The sequence below is a fragment of the Haliotis asinina genome, chromosome 2 (assembly GCF_037392515.1).
Source record: "Haliotis asinina isolate JCU_RB_2024 chromosome 2, JCU_Hal_asi_v2, whole genome shotgun sequence".
Taxonomy (NCBI): domain Eukaryota; kingdom Metazoa; phylum Mollusca; class Gastropoda; order Lepetellida; family Haliotidae; genus Haliotis; species Haliotis asinina.
Window position 1 is genome coordinate 65,690,751 of NC_090281.1, and position 18,774 is coordinate 65,709,524.

Sequence of the window (18,774 nt, forward strand, 5' to 3'; positions counted from 1 at the left end):
CAGAGAGAACTATACCTTTTGCGTAGTGTTACAAAAAGTTGATGTCATACTGTGAGGAGACCCAGAGCTGTCAAAACTGGCAGGTGCCCGTTCACGGACTGTCAGTGATTGCCTTTCGGACACACAAAGACAACGAGTGACGCTTAAAAATTCAGATTCAAAGGAAAACTGCACACATGTAAGTTAATTGCCCAATTGGGTATATTTAAGCTTGTTATTGTGTGTGTTTTGTTGATATAAAGGTTGTTTGGGCTTTATGCAGATTGATCGGTCATCCAATCACAATTGTTGTGTTAGAAGGTATCTCCGCTTAACCAATCAACGTGGTCACTGACGGGGAAGCTTTACAGCTACTGTACTTTCTATTTATAGGAACCAATGAAACACGGCTTTACAAACTTAACTGAATTGCTGGACAGCCGCCAAGATTCGAAAGATTTGAGCTGTCAAACACAGCTGAGTGACAATGGTGGTATAGGCGGGTATCCTAGCAGCTAAGCAAAGAACACTTTGATAGTCTTCCTTCTTGGATGAAGTCTTCATATGCAGGGGGAAGAACAGAACTAGCTGCTTTGAAAACAGAGGAACAATGGTCGTCAAGAGAGAAATCACACCAAAACACGAGATAGTGTTTACGTCTGCGAAGTCGCCTGCAGACGACAACAGCCCATCTCTGGACGATTGTCCTTTATTACTAAATCGTCTAAATATTCAGTCTCAGGTGTCGTCAGAAAAGGTTTGAAATACATATGTTATCCATTATTCTTCCTACCTCTTTCAGTGCATCACTTTCTGAGATTTCACAATGATCGGCTTTGGTTTTGTATATTTGTTCAGGTCAAATCATCATGAATGTATGTTCTGAAGTTAAGAGTTCCATATAGTATACGACAGTTGGACTTTTTGGATGATGTAGATTTATACCTTTGTCAGGTAGACATTTTAGAGCAATCGCCTTTGCTTCAATAAATCTATCGGATACTGCATATGTAAAATTAGGATATATCCTTTAGATGTACTTGCTTTGTTTTTGTAATTTCGTACGTCTTATTTCATAATATAGTACTATGTAGTTTTATCTATATTGCATTTTTCAGCTCTCAGAGATATACAGAGAAGTTAAAGAAGCAATGAAAACACTCCCAGTGGATCCCCCAACCTTGGTAAATATTACTGTGATTTGAAGGTGGGGTGAGGCTTTAGGATGGTTGCAATTTTAATGAAATTTTATTCAATTCATGATGGTACAGAGCTATCTTACCACTGATGACTGATTACGTTCATCACTTAAAATGTTCTTTCATGACATTTTATGTTTGTTTAAATTACATGGATTCAAATCAGTAAATGTTTCCAGAGACCATGTAATTTATTATATCAGACTATATGATTTATTATATAACATATGTTTTTTCTTAAATGTCTCTAGATATTTTAGTAAATTAACAACATTTAGAAGAATGTCCTCCCAATATGTTGAAAAGAGCTAATGAAATGTCTTATATTCATTTGTCTCACTCATTATAGAGTCAGATATAAGTGAATGAATTGTTGATAACACTATGAGGGTTACATTGTCAACCATACTGGAGTAAATCATAAATGTTCTATGCTTATGTGACTGTGTAAGTGGATTAAGTGTAGAGGTGTAGTGTTCTGATTTTAAAGATAGATTCATGATGATTGGAATTTTGCACTTACAGAAAAGACTGGCTCCAAGTGGTCATGGCATGGATCTGAGACTAAGAGCTGTCACTATTATTCGATGCCTGCATTTGTTCTTTGGTGGGACTAGTGATGTGTTTGCAACATCTCTCAATGTCTTGGACTCTTTTATGTCTCTTGTCCGTGTAAGTCTGAACTATTTTAAAGGGATATGTGTTTTCTTTTTTTGTATAGAACTGTAATTGTAAAGAGAGTATTTCTTTTGAAAATGTATTGTAGTAATTTTGAAATTTATGTTTTTGTTTGAATGTCCATTAAACAGACTCTGTACTTGACTGAAGCTGCTTTAGTCAGTATCCTTTGTTCATGATAGGTCTCCTGGCTTAACCTCTAAACAGTGCTAGTGCATTTTTACTGTTATAATTTGAGTGCATTGTGAAAGAAAGGTTACAAGCACTTAGAACAGTTTAAGAAATGTTCAAGGCTCCCAAGTCTATAGAGCAGTTTAACTAAATAAATGATCTAACTAATCTGTGTATAGGTGCCTTTATGACATTCCACAAGAGTTGTATTTTTCCCACAGCAGTGTTTGAAGTGTTGCATTATATTTTCCCCCACAGGTTCAACAGAAGTATCTATCATGTGTTGCCGCTGCTTGTTTTTTCATTTCATCAAAATTGCATTTAGAAGAGGAGGTAATGGATGAGTTTATTCTTGTTATGGGCCACTGGCTCGTTCTACATTTTCAGGTGTTACAATTGTCATGATACACACCAATGTATAAATTAAATGCATTCCTTCATCTGTAATTGGTTATGAACCTCAGGGAATGATCTCCCCCTTTCTATTTTAGTCAAATGTGTATTTTGTTGATTGTTCCATTCAGAATCTGAGAGTTATGGATAACAAGCTAAATGACTCAGAAATGTGATTGTTTATGTGCCTACTGTATTCTAGACTCACCTGAACCTAAGACATATAAATATATCACTCAAAGTAGGTATGGTAAGCAGAAGAAAAGACTAACTGTAAATAAACTGTAATATGAAGTTTTAGTTTTCTCAGTTTACTATATGATTATTTGTTTGATGTTGTCATGAAGCTAAATTAACAAAAAACCTGTCTGCTTCAGGAAATTCCAAGTGGCAGTGAACTTGCATATTTACATGGGAACAAGTGGACATCATCAGATCTCTGCAGAATGGAGGTTGTCATTCTACAGAAACTCAAATGGGATATTCCAAAAACCAACTACCTCACTTTCATCAGACTGTTTGAAAAACTGTTTGCTCAGTTTCATCATACATCTCTTTGTCTTGACAGTCTCATCCATATGGCTGAAAGCTTTACCAAACTAGAAGAAAGTACAGTATTCAGGGTATGTTTGTTACGATTATGATTGATAAAACATCGATAATGTTCGTACCTTTTTTTTTAATAAAATGAGTACAAGAACACATATAAAGAGTGATTTTCAACAAATGCTGCTGAAATAGGTGTTAAACCATGTTAAATGTGAACTGAAGCACATTGTGTGTACATGGCAAAGTGATTAGTTGATGCTGTATCTGACCAAACGAAGAGAACACATTTTTTATTTTATCACTGTTTCACATATACTGAGCTTTGGATAGGACAATCTTTATTTCTAAGTTTGCATTAACCAAAATATTTCTATTTGCAGGCACCAACACTTGCATTTTGTATACTTTGTCACATACTGGAGAAACAAGGAAATATTGCTGCTGAGACTAGACTCATTTTGATACATCTACAGTTAATATGTGATGTAAGTTATTCCATACACACATACAAATGACATTAAAACTGCTATTGGAATAGAAGTTGAAATATTGATTTATAGCCATGTGTACTTGTGTTAAATGAAATGGGACTGGAAATGATTTTGTTCATTTATAGTGTTTTGATATTCCAAGTATACCAAAAACAGAAATATCAATAAGCAAGACAAAAACACAGATCCTAATATGTAACAGGTGCACGGAAAGAAACCTTTCAAAATTTCCCACTCGACCACTGAACCCCTGAGTGGACAATAATTGGTAGTGCTGTCAGTATGTCACTGGTCCAAAATAACATTTCTAGATTTATCTAACTATCAATACAAAATTCACTTGCTACCAGGACCACTGCAAACTTTTCATTTAGTGGTCCTTGTGAATTTGGACCAGCCAGAGACCACAAGGCCAGAGTAAATTTCCCACACTGCAGGTACAGTCATATTTTCACAGTAAACCTATGAGGGTTTTGCTTTCATATAGGATCCTGGATCTGTCTGTATGAATGTACTTTCTGAACTTCATGCATTGCTACCCAAAAGCTCAAGGTTTATGGTACAAGTGTTGAAGTTCTATTTCTTGACTTCGTTAAAGGCAAAGGCAGTGTCAAAGTCTCGACATTGTTTGATAGTTATATAACCATGTTTTTAGTGGTAGCTATGTTTTATATAAGTTTATAACATGGTGAAAGTTTAGATTTAAATATTTTGTCAAGAACCAATAACCAGTACTATTTCATGTCAAACTTTGTTCATTTTTAATTATATGACTGAACATCTTTCAGTAAATAATGTTCAATCTTTGTTGTAACAGATCCAAGATTCTGAGTTATTCGAATGCAAAGATCTCCTTGGCCAAAGTTTAAAGGAAAATGGACTCCAAGTTAGTCAATCACGCCGTCCATCTGTTTTCTTCCCATTCCTGAAAATCCGATCACGACCAAGCTCGGAAGGGGAAAGTGAACTTCCATCCATAACTGAAATCAGCTCCTACTAGACAGGTAACAAGCATAACTATTCTTTGAGAAATGATTTTTATAGAGAAGAAATACTTTGTCAGTTCTTGCATGTTGCTTGCAAACACACTTGTCCACTCACCAGTAATCTCAGAATGAAAAAAGTAGTTTAGAATAGTCCCCCACGAGGGTGAGTATATATTCAGTTATATCAGTTTATGTCAAATTATGCTCACTAAAATATGGTTGATAAATCTGAACCTAAAATGTTTTTGTAACCTGAAGAGAACAAATTACATTTTACTTACATCACAAATAGATGGCATACTCAGGGTTTGGGAAAAGCAGGGGCCATGGTGCCATTTTGCATGTTAGTATGAAAAATGGCCCATTAAAATTTGAAAGTTTACTGTTGATACAAGGGCAGTGGCCCATTCAAAATTCAGGTAATAGTTAATAATCTTGAAAATTGCCCATTGTCAAAGTTATCAGTCCATGCATACTGTCTCATGAAAAAATATCCAGAAAGTGCAGTTTATGAGCAACTATGGAAACAAATTTAGATGCAACTGAACTATTTCTTACAGTCCAAAATATCCTCAACTCAATGTTCATAATCACTGAGAGCATAAGACTTGAAACAATTAAAAAAACAATGAAAATATTGCAAAAGGACTTCAATATATTAGTTCTATGGGATTTTTAAGGATATGTGAACACTTGCTGTCACCCGTCAGTACATAAGACAGCTGTCCAGTCTAAATAGTATTCCGACAGTTTGTACTAGAATTTCATGTTTTTGTTACCTACTGAATGGAGGCAAGAAGTCTCCCCAGCCTAACTGCGTGAACCCATCTTGAATCCAAACATTGCCTCACTAGGAATCATTGTTAAGAAACAATGGTTGTAAAACAAGAATATTGATACATGTATTTTAAATTTGAGCCTAACTGGAACATGTCAAGGACAGTTTACAGTTCTCACAGAATAATTTCAGTACACCTGTCTCACATTTATTTTTTAGTCAAGGTGATCCCGGTATCTATGCTGTGATTTTTTGGTATTTATTCACAAACATTTAACATTCACATGTGTAATGTGCTGTTCTCTAAGTTTTCAATTTCCATGATCCATTCGTAAGGAGAATGTCATTGTTAGTTTTGATCAGTGTCTTGCTTAAAGTGTTAGCTACAAGAGTATGAAATTAGTTTTATTTCACGAATCTGACCTTTCAATGTTTCAGATTACATCATCAAATCCAGAGTAAAGAAATGAGTCAACTTGGACAATTAGCCTGTTCGTCATTGTTTCAGTGGAGAGTTGGGGCATAACTGATCCAATCAAATTTTAATCAAAGTTATTTTCATTAGTCAGTGAGATCCATTAGAAAGTGCTCACCTCAAAATGAATCAAGTTGTTATTATACCATGATGAATCTCATCATTCACATCATCATTCATTGTATATTGAATCATTTCATTTACTTGTCTGTGATAAGATTGAAATACCCACCCTCAAGGTGTTCACTTACAACTGAGATAAAAACACTTCATAAAATTGTACCCAGGTACTGAACACAGAAAACATTACAATCCTATTTTGAGTAATATTTTTAGATCTTTTTTTATGCTTTTTTGTTTTACCTTAGTCATGAGAAAACTATCCTTGTAACACGTCATAGTTGGCCACTTGTTAAAAGTTATTAAAGGTCACTGTCCAGTAAGTTTTAACCAGTTTGTAATGAAATGGAAAATGTCCCAATCATTATCTTCAGATTAACAAAGTGTTCAAGGATTCTCTGTGATTTTTATCAAACTACTGGTTTAATGAACTTGGTTAATTTAACACTAATGCAGCATTTTTATATCAAGAACTGCATATCGCCATGTTCACCAACACTTTCAGGAAGTATCATATGAACTACTTATTCTGGAAAAATGCAGCTAAGGAGTCCCTGTGGGATAGGCATTTTGGACATAGTTTGTGTTTCCAACTGTCATTGCTTTTCGTTGTTCTACTGAGGTACATTTAATATAAGATCCCCTTCAGATTTACTAATTACAATTTACATGATGAATTTTGGGGGACAGTATTTATTGTGATTAGTTATGAAAAACCTAGTCAGAAAACTTAATATATTTGTCTTCACACCCCCATCCCAAGTTAGAGTGGTAGCCATGTTGTATAGTTTTTTATCTAATCATTAATGAAAAAATATATTTTAATACGGTATTGTACATTTTAGTGATAAATGAAATAGATTGTGTATATCTCAGTTTTCATGAAAGCTTATAGCGTTGTTTAAGGCTTAACATGCATAAGGTGCAATAATTATTTTTCATGTAATGAAGGTGTATGAAAGTGTTGATTTTATTTATTACCATTGATTATTTATCAAGAACATGTTTTATCATGTACAAACAAGTGTTCTCATTCATTAGTGGAGCCCATGACGGGACAGCAGATAAATGGTGTTTGAAATTTAGTTTGAAAACCAAGCATTCCTTGCCATCATCTCACTTTTGTAACTTAATCCTTGGGTTAATGCATTGTTATTGTTACTGTTTCCTATGTTATGGCTGTAAAAGAATCATTGTGTAAGTATATGTGATCTTATGGCACTTGAAAACTTCATGTATGATGATCCATGTTCCTGTAGTCCATTTTATACCACAAATAAATTTTATAGAAATTTGAGGCAGTGTCTTCCTCTTCTGTTGGGAATCACACCTGTGTCCAAACTAAACTCAAAGCAGTAGAAGTTATTAAACTGACTGGCTATTCTGGAGACCTTCAGAACCATCGAACTTCTCAAGCCTGTTCCTAACACACTGGCTATGATCGAAGTCAAGAATTCTTAGGGCTGCGGACCTTTCGAGAATAAGGGCCATAGAAGCTAAATGAATCATCCAGGAAGTATGTATATTTTATTAGTTTTTAGTGTTGTCACCTGGAGCCGTATGTGTAAAGCAATATATGCCTTTAAACACATTGATGTATAATCCCAGGAATGCGTTATTAATTTTCCAGGTCTTTGGATATAGCAGTGTTTACGTGTCGTACATATTTCTATATCACCGTGGGTTACTACTAACGTTCATGAATGTAGCATTATGCATTTAAAGTTGATGGTGTTTGGAGACGTCCCTCAGGTTATCAAGGAAGTAAGAGTTCTCTCCCATGTTGCGGCCATGTATTGAAAGAAGTGTTCATAAAAGATACTGCGTATAGAACTTGTGAAGTTGTCAGATAAAAGTACTTTGTGTTAATTTCGTTGACTGGTGGCTCGTGACATCGAATCTGATTCCGCTTGTTCTTTCAATAATGTCATAAAGGGTATTGGAGCTGTTCTTGCTCATAAGATCCATACTATCCTATCACCAACAACCTCAGTTACCTCACCAGTAGGTATCTACCAGCAGTAGTCGAGATTCGCCGCCACAAACAATCACCACAGGACCCACTCGTGAACCTTCTACCACAGGCCCTCCCGCGATATACCATACCAACCTGTTGGTTTTGCTCGGCACCCGCATCTACTGCTAAAGCCCTACCTGATACCCAACACCTACCGATAGCCTACCACAAACATTGTCTTCGACATCTCACCTCTACCACAATAATGCTCTTCAAGATCCCACACCCACCACAATAATGCCCTTCAAGATCCCACACACCCACCACAATAATGCTCTTCAAGATCCCACATCTATCACAATAATGCTCTTCAAGATCCCACATCTATCACAATAATGCTCTTCAAGATCCCACGTCCACTATAATAATGCCTTCAAGATCCCACACCCACTACAATAATACCCTTCAAGATCCCACGTCCACCACAATAATGCGCTACAAGATCCCACACCTACCACAATTATACCCTTCAAGATCCCACATCCACCACAATAATGCGCTACAAGATCCCACACCTACCACAATAATGCCCTTCAAGATCCCACATCCACCACAATAATGCCCTTCAAGATCCCACATCCACCACAATAATGCCCTTCAAGATCCCACACCTACCACAATAATGCCTTTCAAGATCCCACATCTACCATGATTATGGTTTTCGACACCGAAACCTATCACAACTATGCTTTTCGAAACCCCGCACCTAGGACAATAATACTCTAGGACACCGCATACCCACCACAATAATGCTCATCGACACATCACTTCTACCACAGTAAAGTTCCTTGACACCGAGAACCATCCGCATTAACATTGATGCACATGGGCAAAATGTTCGCCCGCTGCTGAACGTTCTACCAACATTTTGTGTACATAGAAGCTTCCACGAAACTACCTTTACGTGAGATGAACACAAACAGGAGGTTGATTCATGTTTTAATGGTATTGCATATTTATCCATGCACAAAACACCATTACATACACACAAGAAAATAACTCGAATATAAAATACACGATAATTTAATGTATAGTAACAATGCCACAACAGTCTTGTCAAACGTAAACAAGGTTACATAAACGAAATAATATGTGCGTTTCAGGAAAACTTGTCACCAATTTGTCAGCACCATATGACGTTTCATGGTCTTAAATAACCTCTGAAATCCGCTCTTGATAACCAAGAACGCCTGATACAATCAGGCTCTAATACACATTGTACTCAGAAAAAATATGAAGATTTCCAGCTGCCTTTGAATTTTGAATAAAACATGATACTAAAATGTTCGTGTTCCGTTTACATAATACGTTTTTGTATGTGTGTTGGTACAGAATCACGGGTTACATTGTGACCTTCGGTATTTACTTCTCGATATTTTTCCCTTAGTTTAGAACAGCCAGAGTTGGTTGGCCCTGTCTGCTTATGACATCCATTGATTTCTGAAGGAACGTGAAATCTTATATTTTGATATTTCGAGCGTGGAGCCTGTCATTGCAAAGAGGTATAATTCAGTTTGGGCGTTCTAATATTAAGGCTCGCAAGTATCAGACATGTATTATTGGTGCCTCTTTTTGACAGGCAGAGCTTTTTTGAGTTATCATTGTGGCTTAATTCGTCTCTGGAACGCTTAACAACATACGACAATGGAACTACAAAACACCCCACGCAAAAATACGTCATAGCGACATATTGTCAATGGTTGTCAATAGATTTTAGGGCCGTTTGGTTAATCCATTTGATGGTACAATACCCTTCGTTTTCCCCTCTATTGAAAGTAAGAAAAAACAGGTGTGTCACCATCTAGGTCGGAGATTATTTTCTGCCGAAATTAAAGTTTGGTGTGCAGACACATCCGCCGTTCCCGTTGGAGTTACGTAGGAATCCTGGCGGACAATACTGAGTAGCACAAGGATCGACCGTCGTCGGAGCCATCGTAGTAGTAGTTGTTGTTGTCGTTGTTGTTGTTGTTGTTGTCGTTGGTGCTGATGATGTGGCGTTCGCCAACAGAGTCATGTTAACGGGGTTTTCATTTTCCGAACTGTCATCATCCGTTTCAAGGTTAGAGTATTGCTGGAATCTGTTAATGATGCAGCTGCAATGATAAAGATTTTTAATACGCTATTGCACAGCAGCAACATCCACACCTTCCACTGGTCATTCCTGATAATTCCTGCCGCCATCAATTCCTTAACATCCCACACCACCGCTAGTCATTCCTCACCGCCCAGGCCTACCTTATAGCGATTCATCGCCGCTCAATACATCACAAGCATTCGTAGGCACATCAAACCTATCTTTAAGATGCATATATGTGTACGATGTCTATAGATTAACCCCTGTTTCATGTACACGTAGTCTACAGAATAACCCTCTGTTGTTTGTACACGCGGTCTACAGGTTATCCTCAGGTTGCATGTATACACAGTCTACAGATTAACCCTCTGTTCCACATATATGTAGCTACAGGTTAACCTCATGTTGCATGTATACGTAGTCTACAGGTTAACCCCATGTTGCGTGTAAAGGTCGTCTACAGGTTAACGCCATGTATACGTAGTCTTCAGGTGAACCGCATGTTACATGTACACGCAGTCTACAGGTTAATCCCATGCTGCATGTATACACAATCAACAGGTTAACCTCATGTTGCATGTATAGGTCCTCTACGGGTTAACGCCATGTATACTTAGTCTTTAGGTTAACTTCATGTTGCATGTATACGTTGTCTACAGGCTGAACCCTCTTGCACGCATACGTCGTCTACAGGTTAACTCTTTGTTGCATGTATGAGATGAATACAGTAAATCCTCACCTGCATGTTTGTGGGCTGTAGGTTAGGCCCGCCTCACACTCCCTTTCCGGTTCAATGCACACACACTCACACGTCTCTATGTCCCATCGTTGGTAGGGGTAGCAGCTACGATGGCGTCTACAGGTGCATGAGCATTCGAAAGAGTCGAACCGCTGCCATAAAAATATACTTTAACTGAACTGCATGAATATGTGAATCATTTTGAGTTCGTTTACAAGTACAATGGTTAATACTTCGTTGTATTTAGGTTGAAACACCTACAGATTAGGTGATAAATAACAACCTAATGCATATTGTAAACGTTCTAAAGATTTTGTTACGAAAGTAGAATCGCAGTTTATTTCAATATTTAATACAGTGAACAACAAGTGTTTAGTTACTACATTTTCAAAGAATGTAATTTGGTAGCGTAATATACATACGTATGTACACACGCACGCACACACGCACACGCACACACACACACACAGATCATCTTTCTAAATGTACTAGAATTGGTCAAAAAAAGAATTTGTGTAAGTCAGGATGTTACAAAGTAGTACAAAGTTAGAAAGTCTAAATACCCACCAGATTCTATAAGCAGACATGAGATGCTTGTTGCGCAAGGCTTATTCTGAATTATCTTATGTTTAACACGCACAGACAGCGGATAGATTGTTTAATCAGTTTATAGTAAAACATTTATCATCAGCTCTATAATCCGGCAAATTGTCTAAGACGGATTATTTATCCAGTTCCAGTGTGTGCCGGTTTAGAAAGCTTCCACTGTAAAAACTTTTTGCTTCTGTGTATGAGGGCGATGGGGTAGACTAGTTGTTAAGGTGTTCGCTTATCGCGCAGAAGTCCCGGGTTCGATTCCTCACATGTGTACAGTGTGGTTAGCTATGATATTACTAAACTCACTGTGAAAGTCTATTGCAGTACAAGGGAAGAGTGCAGTACCTGTCTCTTGTTACAGTCGTCGGCGGTCAACCGGCATGTTACGTCACATTCCAGATGTTCATCAATTGTAACTTCTTGTGTGCCGTCCCATTCCATGAGAAGATCGGGCTGGTTGGAGTCGAACAGCAGAGTCTTCAGCACCTGGAACCATCACGTGAAGCGTTAGTAAAATGTATGGTGGTGTTGGGGTCTCATGTTTCGTGTTAGGATGCCCATGTGTTATCAAGAGGGTGACAGGAACCTAGTCTAGAAGCCTTGTTATTTGAAAAGTGCGCTTTCCCAGTTCCTGAGAGGTCCCATCGCGTGGATCACAGGGTCAATCGCGTAAAAATTGTTTCTTGATGTACCCCTTTTGACTCATAATCAAACATTGTAATGCTTGGTCTTGTTATTTTCTAAGAAGTATGTGTCAATACAAATGACATACCCTTGACGCTAAACATTTATTGCCTTTTTTGATTTAGTCTCTGACTTAATCTTTGCGTTTTAATTTGGAAATCACCGAGCATCCGAAACAGGAGGATGACTGGTCAACGTTACACTCAATTCTATTGATGTGGTGGGGTAGTACTGGAGGTTAAAGCGCTCGTCACGCCTAAGGCTTCAATTCCAAACATGGGCTCTATGCGTGAAGCCCATCTCTGGTGTCGTCCGCCGTGATAGTGTTGGAACATTGCTAAAAGCGGCGTAAAACTAAATTCACTAACTAATGTCGCATTTGGGGTTTGACTAGTCTTAAAGGTTCCACGTAACATGCGCAGCTGCATGAAACAGAAGTTTTGTATCATCGTTGTGTGTCTGCAATGAGAACATGTAACTGTTGAACTGGATGGATGGACAGGTATCAGGACGGATGGATGGGTAGACTCATGGATTGATGGAAGGGTGGGACATACGCGTTCTCAAACCGGTACACACTGACCGTGATTCGTTTTGGCCTGATAACACTGGGCACACAATGCAGCATGTTGTTTGCACAACAACCTCCACAGCGTTTAACACGTGTACACGTAGGCCATGTCATCACGTTGACATCGTGGGTCGGGTCCCTGGGGATATCCACCGTCATGAGACGTGGAGAACATTCGTCAGGAAAGGCAAACTCGGCTGCACCTGGAACAACACATAACTCGTAGAACGTGGGGGACATTTGCGAGGTTTTCTGTGAATCGGAATCAATCACTGATTGAACTTTTCCTGTATACCCCCAGACATACGTACAAACACAAGCATGGAAACTTTGATGCAGTTTGTTTTTTTGGCCTGATTCCTGATCGACTGTTGTTTAATAGATTCCCGACTACTACGGACCCGAGGAGATCCGGTTTATAGAATCCGTCTCCAACCCATGCTTGTCGGCTGATATGACTCGCTGACTTAGCTGATCCATCTCATCGTATCCTAGCATTGCGTACATCGACATTCACGATATAAATCACTGCACTGTTTTTTTCCAAACTCGATTTTCACAGACGCCATCATATGGCTGTATATTTTCTGGGTACGACATAAAACAAACAAATAAAACATACCGGCAGATACGTACACCCGGCCATCCGAAGTTCCTATATTTGGCAAAACTGAAAAAAGAATAACATAACATATTTTTAAAAAGAGTCAGATATTAGTTATATGCGACTGATGAATTTATAGAACAGTTTTTAATTCCATTAGATATTTAATATTATCTTAAATACGAACCATACCTTCCTCCAGTTCGACTCTGCGCCCATTCACCTTCATGTCGACTGTTCGAAACAGTTCTGTGATGTTGGAGACCCTGGAAAGCCGCATAGCCTGATGGTAGTTCATTTGCAGCGTCCCCTGAACATGTCAAACAGAGCATCATTATCAAGTCACTGCAGACATCAAGCAACTTTAAAACACCTTCGCTAGTTTCGCTTTTCAGCTGGGCCAGTGACACCCTTCAAACGCATAAAACAACAATCGACACGGTGAAGATGTGGTGCGTGCGATCCGAGGGACATTGTTCTCTAACAGTGCACCCTAGAGACACATGTTGGAGCTGGCTGTCCGCAGAAGTGACTGCTGGGAAATAATCCAATAACACGACATTCACCAATGCCAAGACCTCTCCGATGTTGGAGATACAAAACAATCTGCGGGGGCGGTGATGTGCCTCCCTTGCTATAGCTGCTCAATGTTGGATCTTGTTTGATGAATCAATTGTGAAAGACACAGGCAAATGTTTATACCCTAGCACAATGCTCCTAAACGTTAAATAAACCTTTAGGTCAAGCATCTCTATAGTATATTTCCACGTGTTGATTTTGCTTTAAACCCTACGTAAATGTCGATAGGAATATTGATCTATATGTACGTGACAGTTTTAGATTGTGAATAACTTGACGTTGCTGGGTCTGGTTAGACTAACAGCTAGTCTCTGAAATGATCATATTTTACAGAAAAAAGCTTTGTTTCTTAAAAGCACTGTATAGCACATTTCTTTTAATTCTTGCGAAATCATTCGGGTGTTCATAGGAGGAAAAAATATTATATAAATCTCGTAGCAGGAGTATTTGTATTACAACACTGCCTCTGATACTTGAGTGGGTGAGTTTGGGGTTTTACGCCGCACTCGGCAATATTCCACCTACATGGCGGCGGTCTGTAAATAATCGAGTTTGGGCCAGACAATCCAGTGATCAATAGCATGAGCATCAATATGCGCATATGGGAACCGATGACCTGTGTCAACCAAGTCAGCGAGCCTGACCACCTGATCCCGTTAGTAAGGATTAGTTACTAGTCTACTCCGGATCTTCATGGGTGCCATGGACTAAATGTGTGTGCGTACTGTTCTCGTTTGGCCATGAAACATGTACATGAATCAGTCAGAGGCTACTTGAGACACCATGCCCCACATCCTGACTTGCTACTGAGTAACGTTCTCGTGAGATGAGCCACTCAGGACGAGAGAAAACCTTTGATCACAAGGACTTCATGTAGGTCAACTACCGTCTTGTCCCACTGCAACTTCCGGTTGGCTGGCCAGGTTTCCGGTCCAGATATTGTCAAATACAGGAGCGGTGTTTGTTGAGAATCTTTAATTTAACTACAAGATGTCCGTTGTATGGATGTCACGCTGATAAGATCCGTTGCAATCTTGTTTTGGAATGTATGTGACAAAAGTGAATCATTGAAACCAGAATGAATGACACAACTGTGAGAGACCTCAGGCAAAACTCGGCTTTGACCAACTGACCATGTTACTGCAGTTGACCATAAATGAGTCATTAGTGAAATTTCATGTTGATCAGTTCTTGCAAAATTACTTTTCATAAATTTAGTCCCGTGCGAATTGCTTTCAATACTTATCTACCAGTGGGAATTCATATCACATAATCTGGAATCAGTGGAAAGATGAATGATAATTATGTACCCGTACCCGAACATAATTTCCAATATGTTTTGAAATATCAAAATAAAATTACTTTGACTCAGTTTATGAAAATTATTCTTGCAACAGTTAATTGACAACTAAGTCTATGGAAATTTCACTAATGATGACTCACTTATTGGCAACTACTGCAGCTGTCTAGCTGATGCACCACTAGCAGGCATTGAAGAAGCCGCGACATACGGATATTTAATATGCGACAAAGTGTTCTGGATGTCAACTTCTTCTTTATTGTTTTCACAACGCTTCTGGTCTATTCCTTGCCCCTCGTCAGGTGGATGCTAACTAACAATTAAACAGGATATATATATATACTAGTAATGTACATGAAGCCAGAGTGGTGATTTTATGCATGTATATACAATTAAAACATAGCAGATGAGAAGGGAATTAAAATATACAAACACTGGTATGGTGTTGTTACAAGTGATTAACAACATCCATAACATTTTGTCGTATATTAGAATACCGACTTCTAAATGTCTTTCAAGAACCACATACGGATATTTAGTCACAGAAATAGAGTCATATCATTTAGAAACGTATGATCTCCCATAAAAGATAAAGGAAATATGAGACTCCTAGTCCGAGTCCGGGAGACCACGAGACCACGAGACCACGAGTCCACCTGGCTGCAAATATTATCCAGTTACGGGGGGTCTTTTCCTGTTCTAAATATAGAAATAGTGTGTTTTTCACTATTATGGTGATCACCATTTGTGCAGATGCTAACAAATTTGTTCCATTAGCAGACATAGGTTACGTGCCTCCCACCATCACGGGAATGTAGAATGTGAATTAATTTACCACACATGAAACAGACTAGAACAACGAGTGAGTGAACAATGCACAGTGGTGAATGATTCTGGCCTAGCGCCGCTTTTAACAATATTCTAGGTATGTTAGTAAAAGCCAAATGTCTTTACCACAAGGTATTGCAAACCACGGGCACATGACACTGGCAAACGTACGAGGCAGGGGCAATCATTGGTCCCTGGCCTGCCCAAGGCACGTAGCACTCCACGTCGAATACTTATACCCCGTTCACAAGTGTAAAGATGGTTATAAATGAAGTGAGGCACACATATTAATGAGTTTTTTTCACGACTTTCAGGAACTTTCAAGGGAGTAGAGCATTCTCTCAGAAATGTACACATTGTGTGTCTGTGTTGTCCTTATCTTGCTGTCACATTATGTGTAACCTTCATCACCCGTTAATTCATCGTTTCTCTCATCACGTCTTTGCCCATGTTCCTTTGTTTTCGTATCGAATTGGCACGAGAACCTCCTGCTGATGTCATAAGATTACGAGACCACCTTACACTCGTATGGTATGACAGAGAGAGATAGAGTGAGATAAAGAGGGAGAGAGAGTCCGCGAGACAGAGAGACAGACACACATATATGGTGTGTCTTACACACACACACACACAGAGAGAGAGAGAGAGAGAGAGAGAGAGAGAGAGAGAGAGAGAAAGAGATTTGAGCAAATGACATAGAAATGATGAAACAATACATGGTGGTGCCAGTGATGTCTAACGAGAGTCAGCTAGTCAGGGTCATTCTAGAGAACATGGGGAAACCAGTACTTGGTGAGGTGACGCAGGACAGAAGATTGGATGTGCTATAGGGTGCTCTGTGTGTATCCGCCGTCAGATAACACTGACTCATCCACTTGGACGCTCCATCCCGGGGGACATACTTGCCCCCATACGTCAATACCGATCTTACACTTAGACAGAAGCAGTTACCATTCTACCAGATAAACGTCAGAGTTTGTGACCAGAGATTTCCCTTGAGAGGTGCGTGTTCGCAAAGTGTATTAAGATCTAAAGAATGGATATTATCGCCCACGTAGTGAGGTATAGGTACAGCATCAATATTCACCGAGCACTTCTTTTCAAACAACTTCACACGCCTTTTCGTTAGCTGGCGAAATACCTATTGTTTTCAGTGTCAGTAATTTCTGCGTAGCGATAAATATGTTATCTGAAGGTCCCCCAATGTTGCCGTTGTCTAGATAGATGAGCACCACCAGCTACGAAAGGGCAGAGATTATCGGAGGAAGGACTGCTTGCCAGAAACTTCTTAGACAGAAACATTTATATTACTACAAAGGTCGCTTTAACTTGGTAGTAAGGGTGTACATTGTACAGCAAATTTGTGTTTATACAACTGCAAATATAATTAAGCAAAATGCAATGCTCTTGCAGTATGAAGTATGAAAATGTCAGTAAGACCATAAACTGAACCTAATTTTAAATCTCAAACACGTGTCGTTTGTAGCGAATGATATCTAAAGAGACGAAAGTGAGATTTTAGGCTGTCAGTTTTTAAACCGGAGCAACACACCCTAGAGAGGCAGTGTGATAGTGATGTCATTGGGTTGTGAAGCTAGTATAATGATGACGTCACAATTGTCTTCATTGCAGATATCAGGGGATAAGTAATGATTATTACTCGCTAGTGGAAAAAAACTGCAGTTTATAGCATATTTATATTTTTCATAAGATGCCCCAGGTCAGATACCACTTTGTCATGGTGACGTCATGGACAATGCCATGAGGTCACGTTACTGTTATGACGTATTCTACATGCGTCGACGGCGGGTAGTAGATCTGGGTTTATTTTCCTCAATTTGACGGCTTGAGTAATACATGAAACATTATATTCGTGTCCATATCACGCTATGTTTAAGACCCTCATGCCTAAATATCGGTATATCGCCTCGCATTCGATCGGGAAATACCAACATTCAGGCACTCGTGTCGTAAACATAGTATGACATGGGCACTCATATAATATCCTCTACGTAATATTTTCCGGAAGTATTTCACTAGTGTCACACCGCTAGACATATGACGTCATGATGGTTCACAGTTATAACGTCACAATGCTAACACCTCTGTCACAATGGTATCAGACCTTTCTTGACTCGCTGAGAGCTCAGTGATCACACTGTAGGCAGTTTCAACAGATTTATGTTGGAGAGTAATAAACAGAATCCAAAACACGCTTCCGTGAAATGCCATTTTCTATTAAACTCGTAAACGATTTAGGCATTAAATATATTCGTTTAATACATATGGTACTAGACGGAAGATGGTTTCGTATCCTCTACATGTACTAAAGCTGTAGTCGTCTTACTACTGTCACGTTACAAAGCCTAGTCTATAATCAATGTATATTCAACTGCGATGCCTAAATATATAAGATTTGTTTACAGGGACAAATCCAAATTACGGGAACACTTCACATCACGTAATTAATTTCCAATTGTTTATTTCTTGTCCAAATATAACCGTAGTTCAACTGTATTAAACGCAAATTGTCCGTTAAAAATTACCATGCCCCGATATTGCAAGTAGCACCAAGACCATGCAATATAAACCTTGTTACAACAAAGTCCCCGACAGAGAATCTGGGGTCGCATAACTATATTCTTGGATATAAGAATTAATAAAGATTACTTACTTGGAACAGGAATATTCCCCACACAGCGAGAACACCTAGTATCATTTTGGGATCACAAGGATGTGAGCGCTCCAGACTAGATTGTTTTTCGTTGATACTGTTGGGTAAACCCTTGCTTTTATACACGAGCCGTGGGATAGCTGGTGTAGTAGCCGGGGTCAGAGGTCAGACGCACGCGCGAGTACACGCTGTATGTTTCTGGGGAGAGGCTGCTGGCAGCTGAAGCACTTCCCTGGACAGCGAGCAGTTTCCGCAGTGTAACGCGCCATCGCTCCCATGTAATGTTGT

General features: G+C 38.9%; 2 protein-coding genes across 2 annotated transcripts; one reads left to right on the top strand and one right to left on the bottom strand.

Moving 5' to 3' along the window:
- The first annotated feature begins 32 nt into the window (after positions 1–32).
- LOC137274175 (cyclin-G2-like) lies at positions 33–7,115 on the top strand. Its single transcript, XM_067807212.1, has 9 exons — positions 33–178; positions 373–736; positions 1,098–1,163; positions 1,704–1,850; positions 2,286–2,360; positions 2,798–3,043; positions 3,350–3,454; positions 4,278–4,464; positions 5,663–7,115. Exons 2-8 carry the CDS (start codon positions 590–592, stop codon positions 4,458–4,460), a joined length of 969 nt encoding a protein of 322 aa, XP_067663313.1. The 5' UTR covers positions 33–178; positions 373–589; the 3' UTR covers positions 4,461–4,464; positions 5,663–7,115.
- Positions 7,116–8,761: 1,646 nt separating this feature from the next.
- Positions 8,762–18,774, bottom strand: LOC137274174 (uncharacterized). Its single transcript, XM_067807211.1, has 7 exons — positions 18,487–18,774; positions 13,298–13,415; positions 13,124–13,171; positions 12,514–12,704; positions 11,592–11,732; positions 10,650–10,801; positions 8,762–9,929 (listed from the first exon to the last, which is right to left on the bottom strand). The coding sequence occupies exons 1-7, from the start codon at positions 18,529–18,531 to the stop codon at positions 9,650–9,652; spliced, it is 975 nt and encodes a 324-aa protein (XP_067663312.1). The 5' UTR covers positions 18,532–18,774; the 3' UTR covers positions 8,762–9,649.

What these genes read in the sequence shown, in the direction of transcription:
- LOC137274175 (XM_067807212.1), top strand. Translation starts at nt 590, where the DNA reads ATGGTCGTCAAGAGAGAAATCACACCAAAACACGAGATAGTGTTTACG. An exon ending in CAGTGGATCCCCCAACCTTG is followed by an intron (nt 1,164 to 1,703) that starts GTAAATATTACT and finishes TTGCACTTACAG; the next exon opens with AAAAGACTGGCTCCAAGTGG. An exon ending in AATTGCATTTAGAAGAGGAG is followed by an intron (nt 2,361 to 2,797) that starts GTAATGGATGAG and finishes TGTCTGCTTCAG; the next exon opens with GAAATTCCAAGTGGCAGTGA.
- LOC137274174 (XM_067807211.1), bottom strand. Translation starts at nt 18,531, where the DNA reads ATGATACTAGGTGTTCTCGCTGTGTGGGGAATATTCCTGTTCCAA. An exon ending in GGGGAATATTCCTGTTCCAA is followed by an intron (nt 13,416 to 18,486) that starts GTAAGTAATCTT and finishes TGACATGTTCAG; the next exon opens with GGGACGCTGCAAATGAACTA. An exon ending in CCGGGTGTACGTATCTGCCG is followed by an intron (nt 12,705 to 13,123) that starts GTATGTTTTATT and finishes GTGTTGTTCCAG; the next exon opens with GTGCAGCCGAGTTTGCCTTT.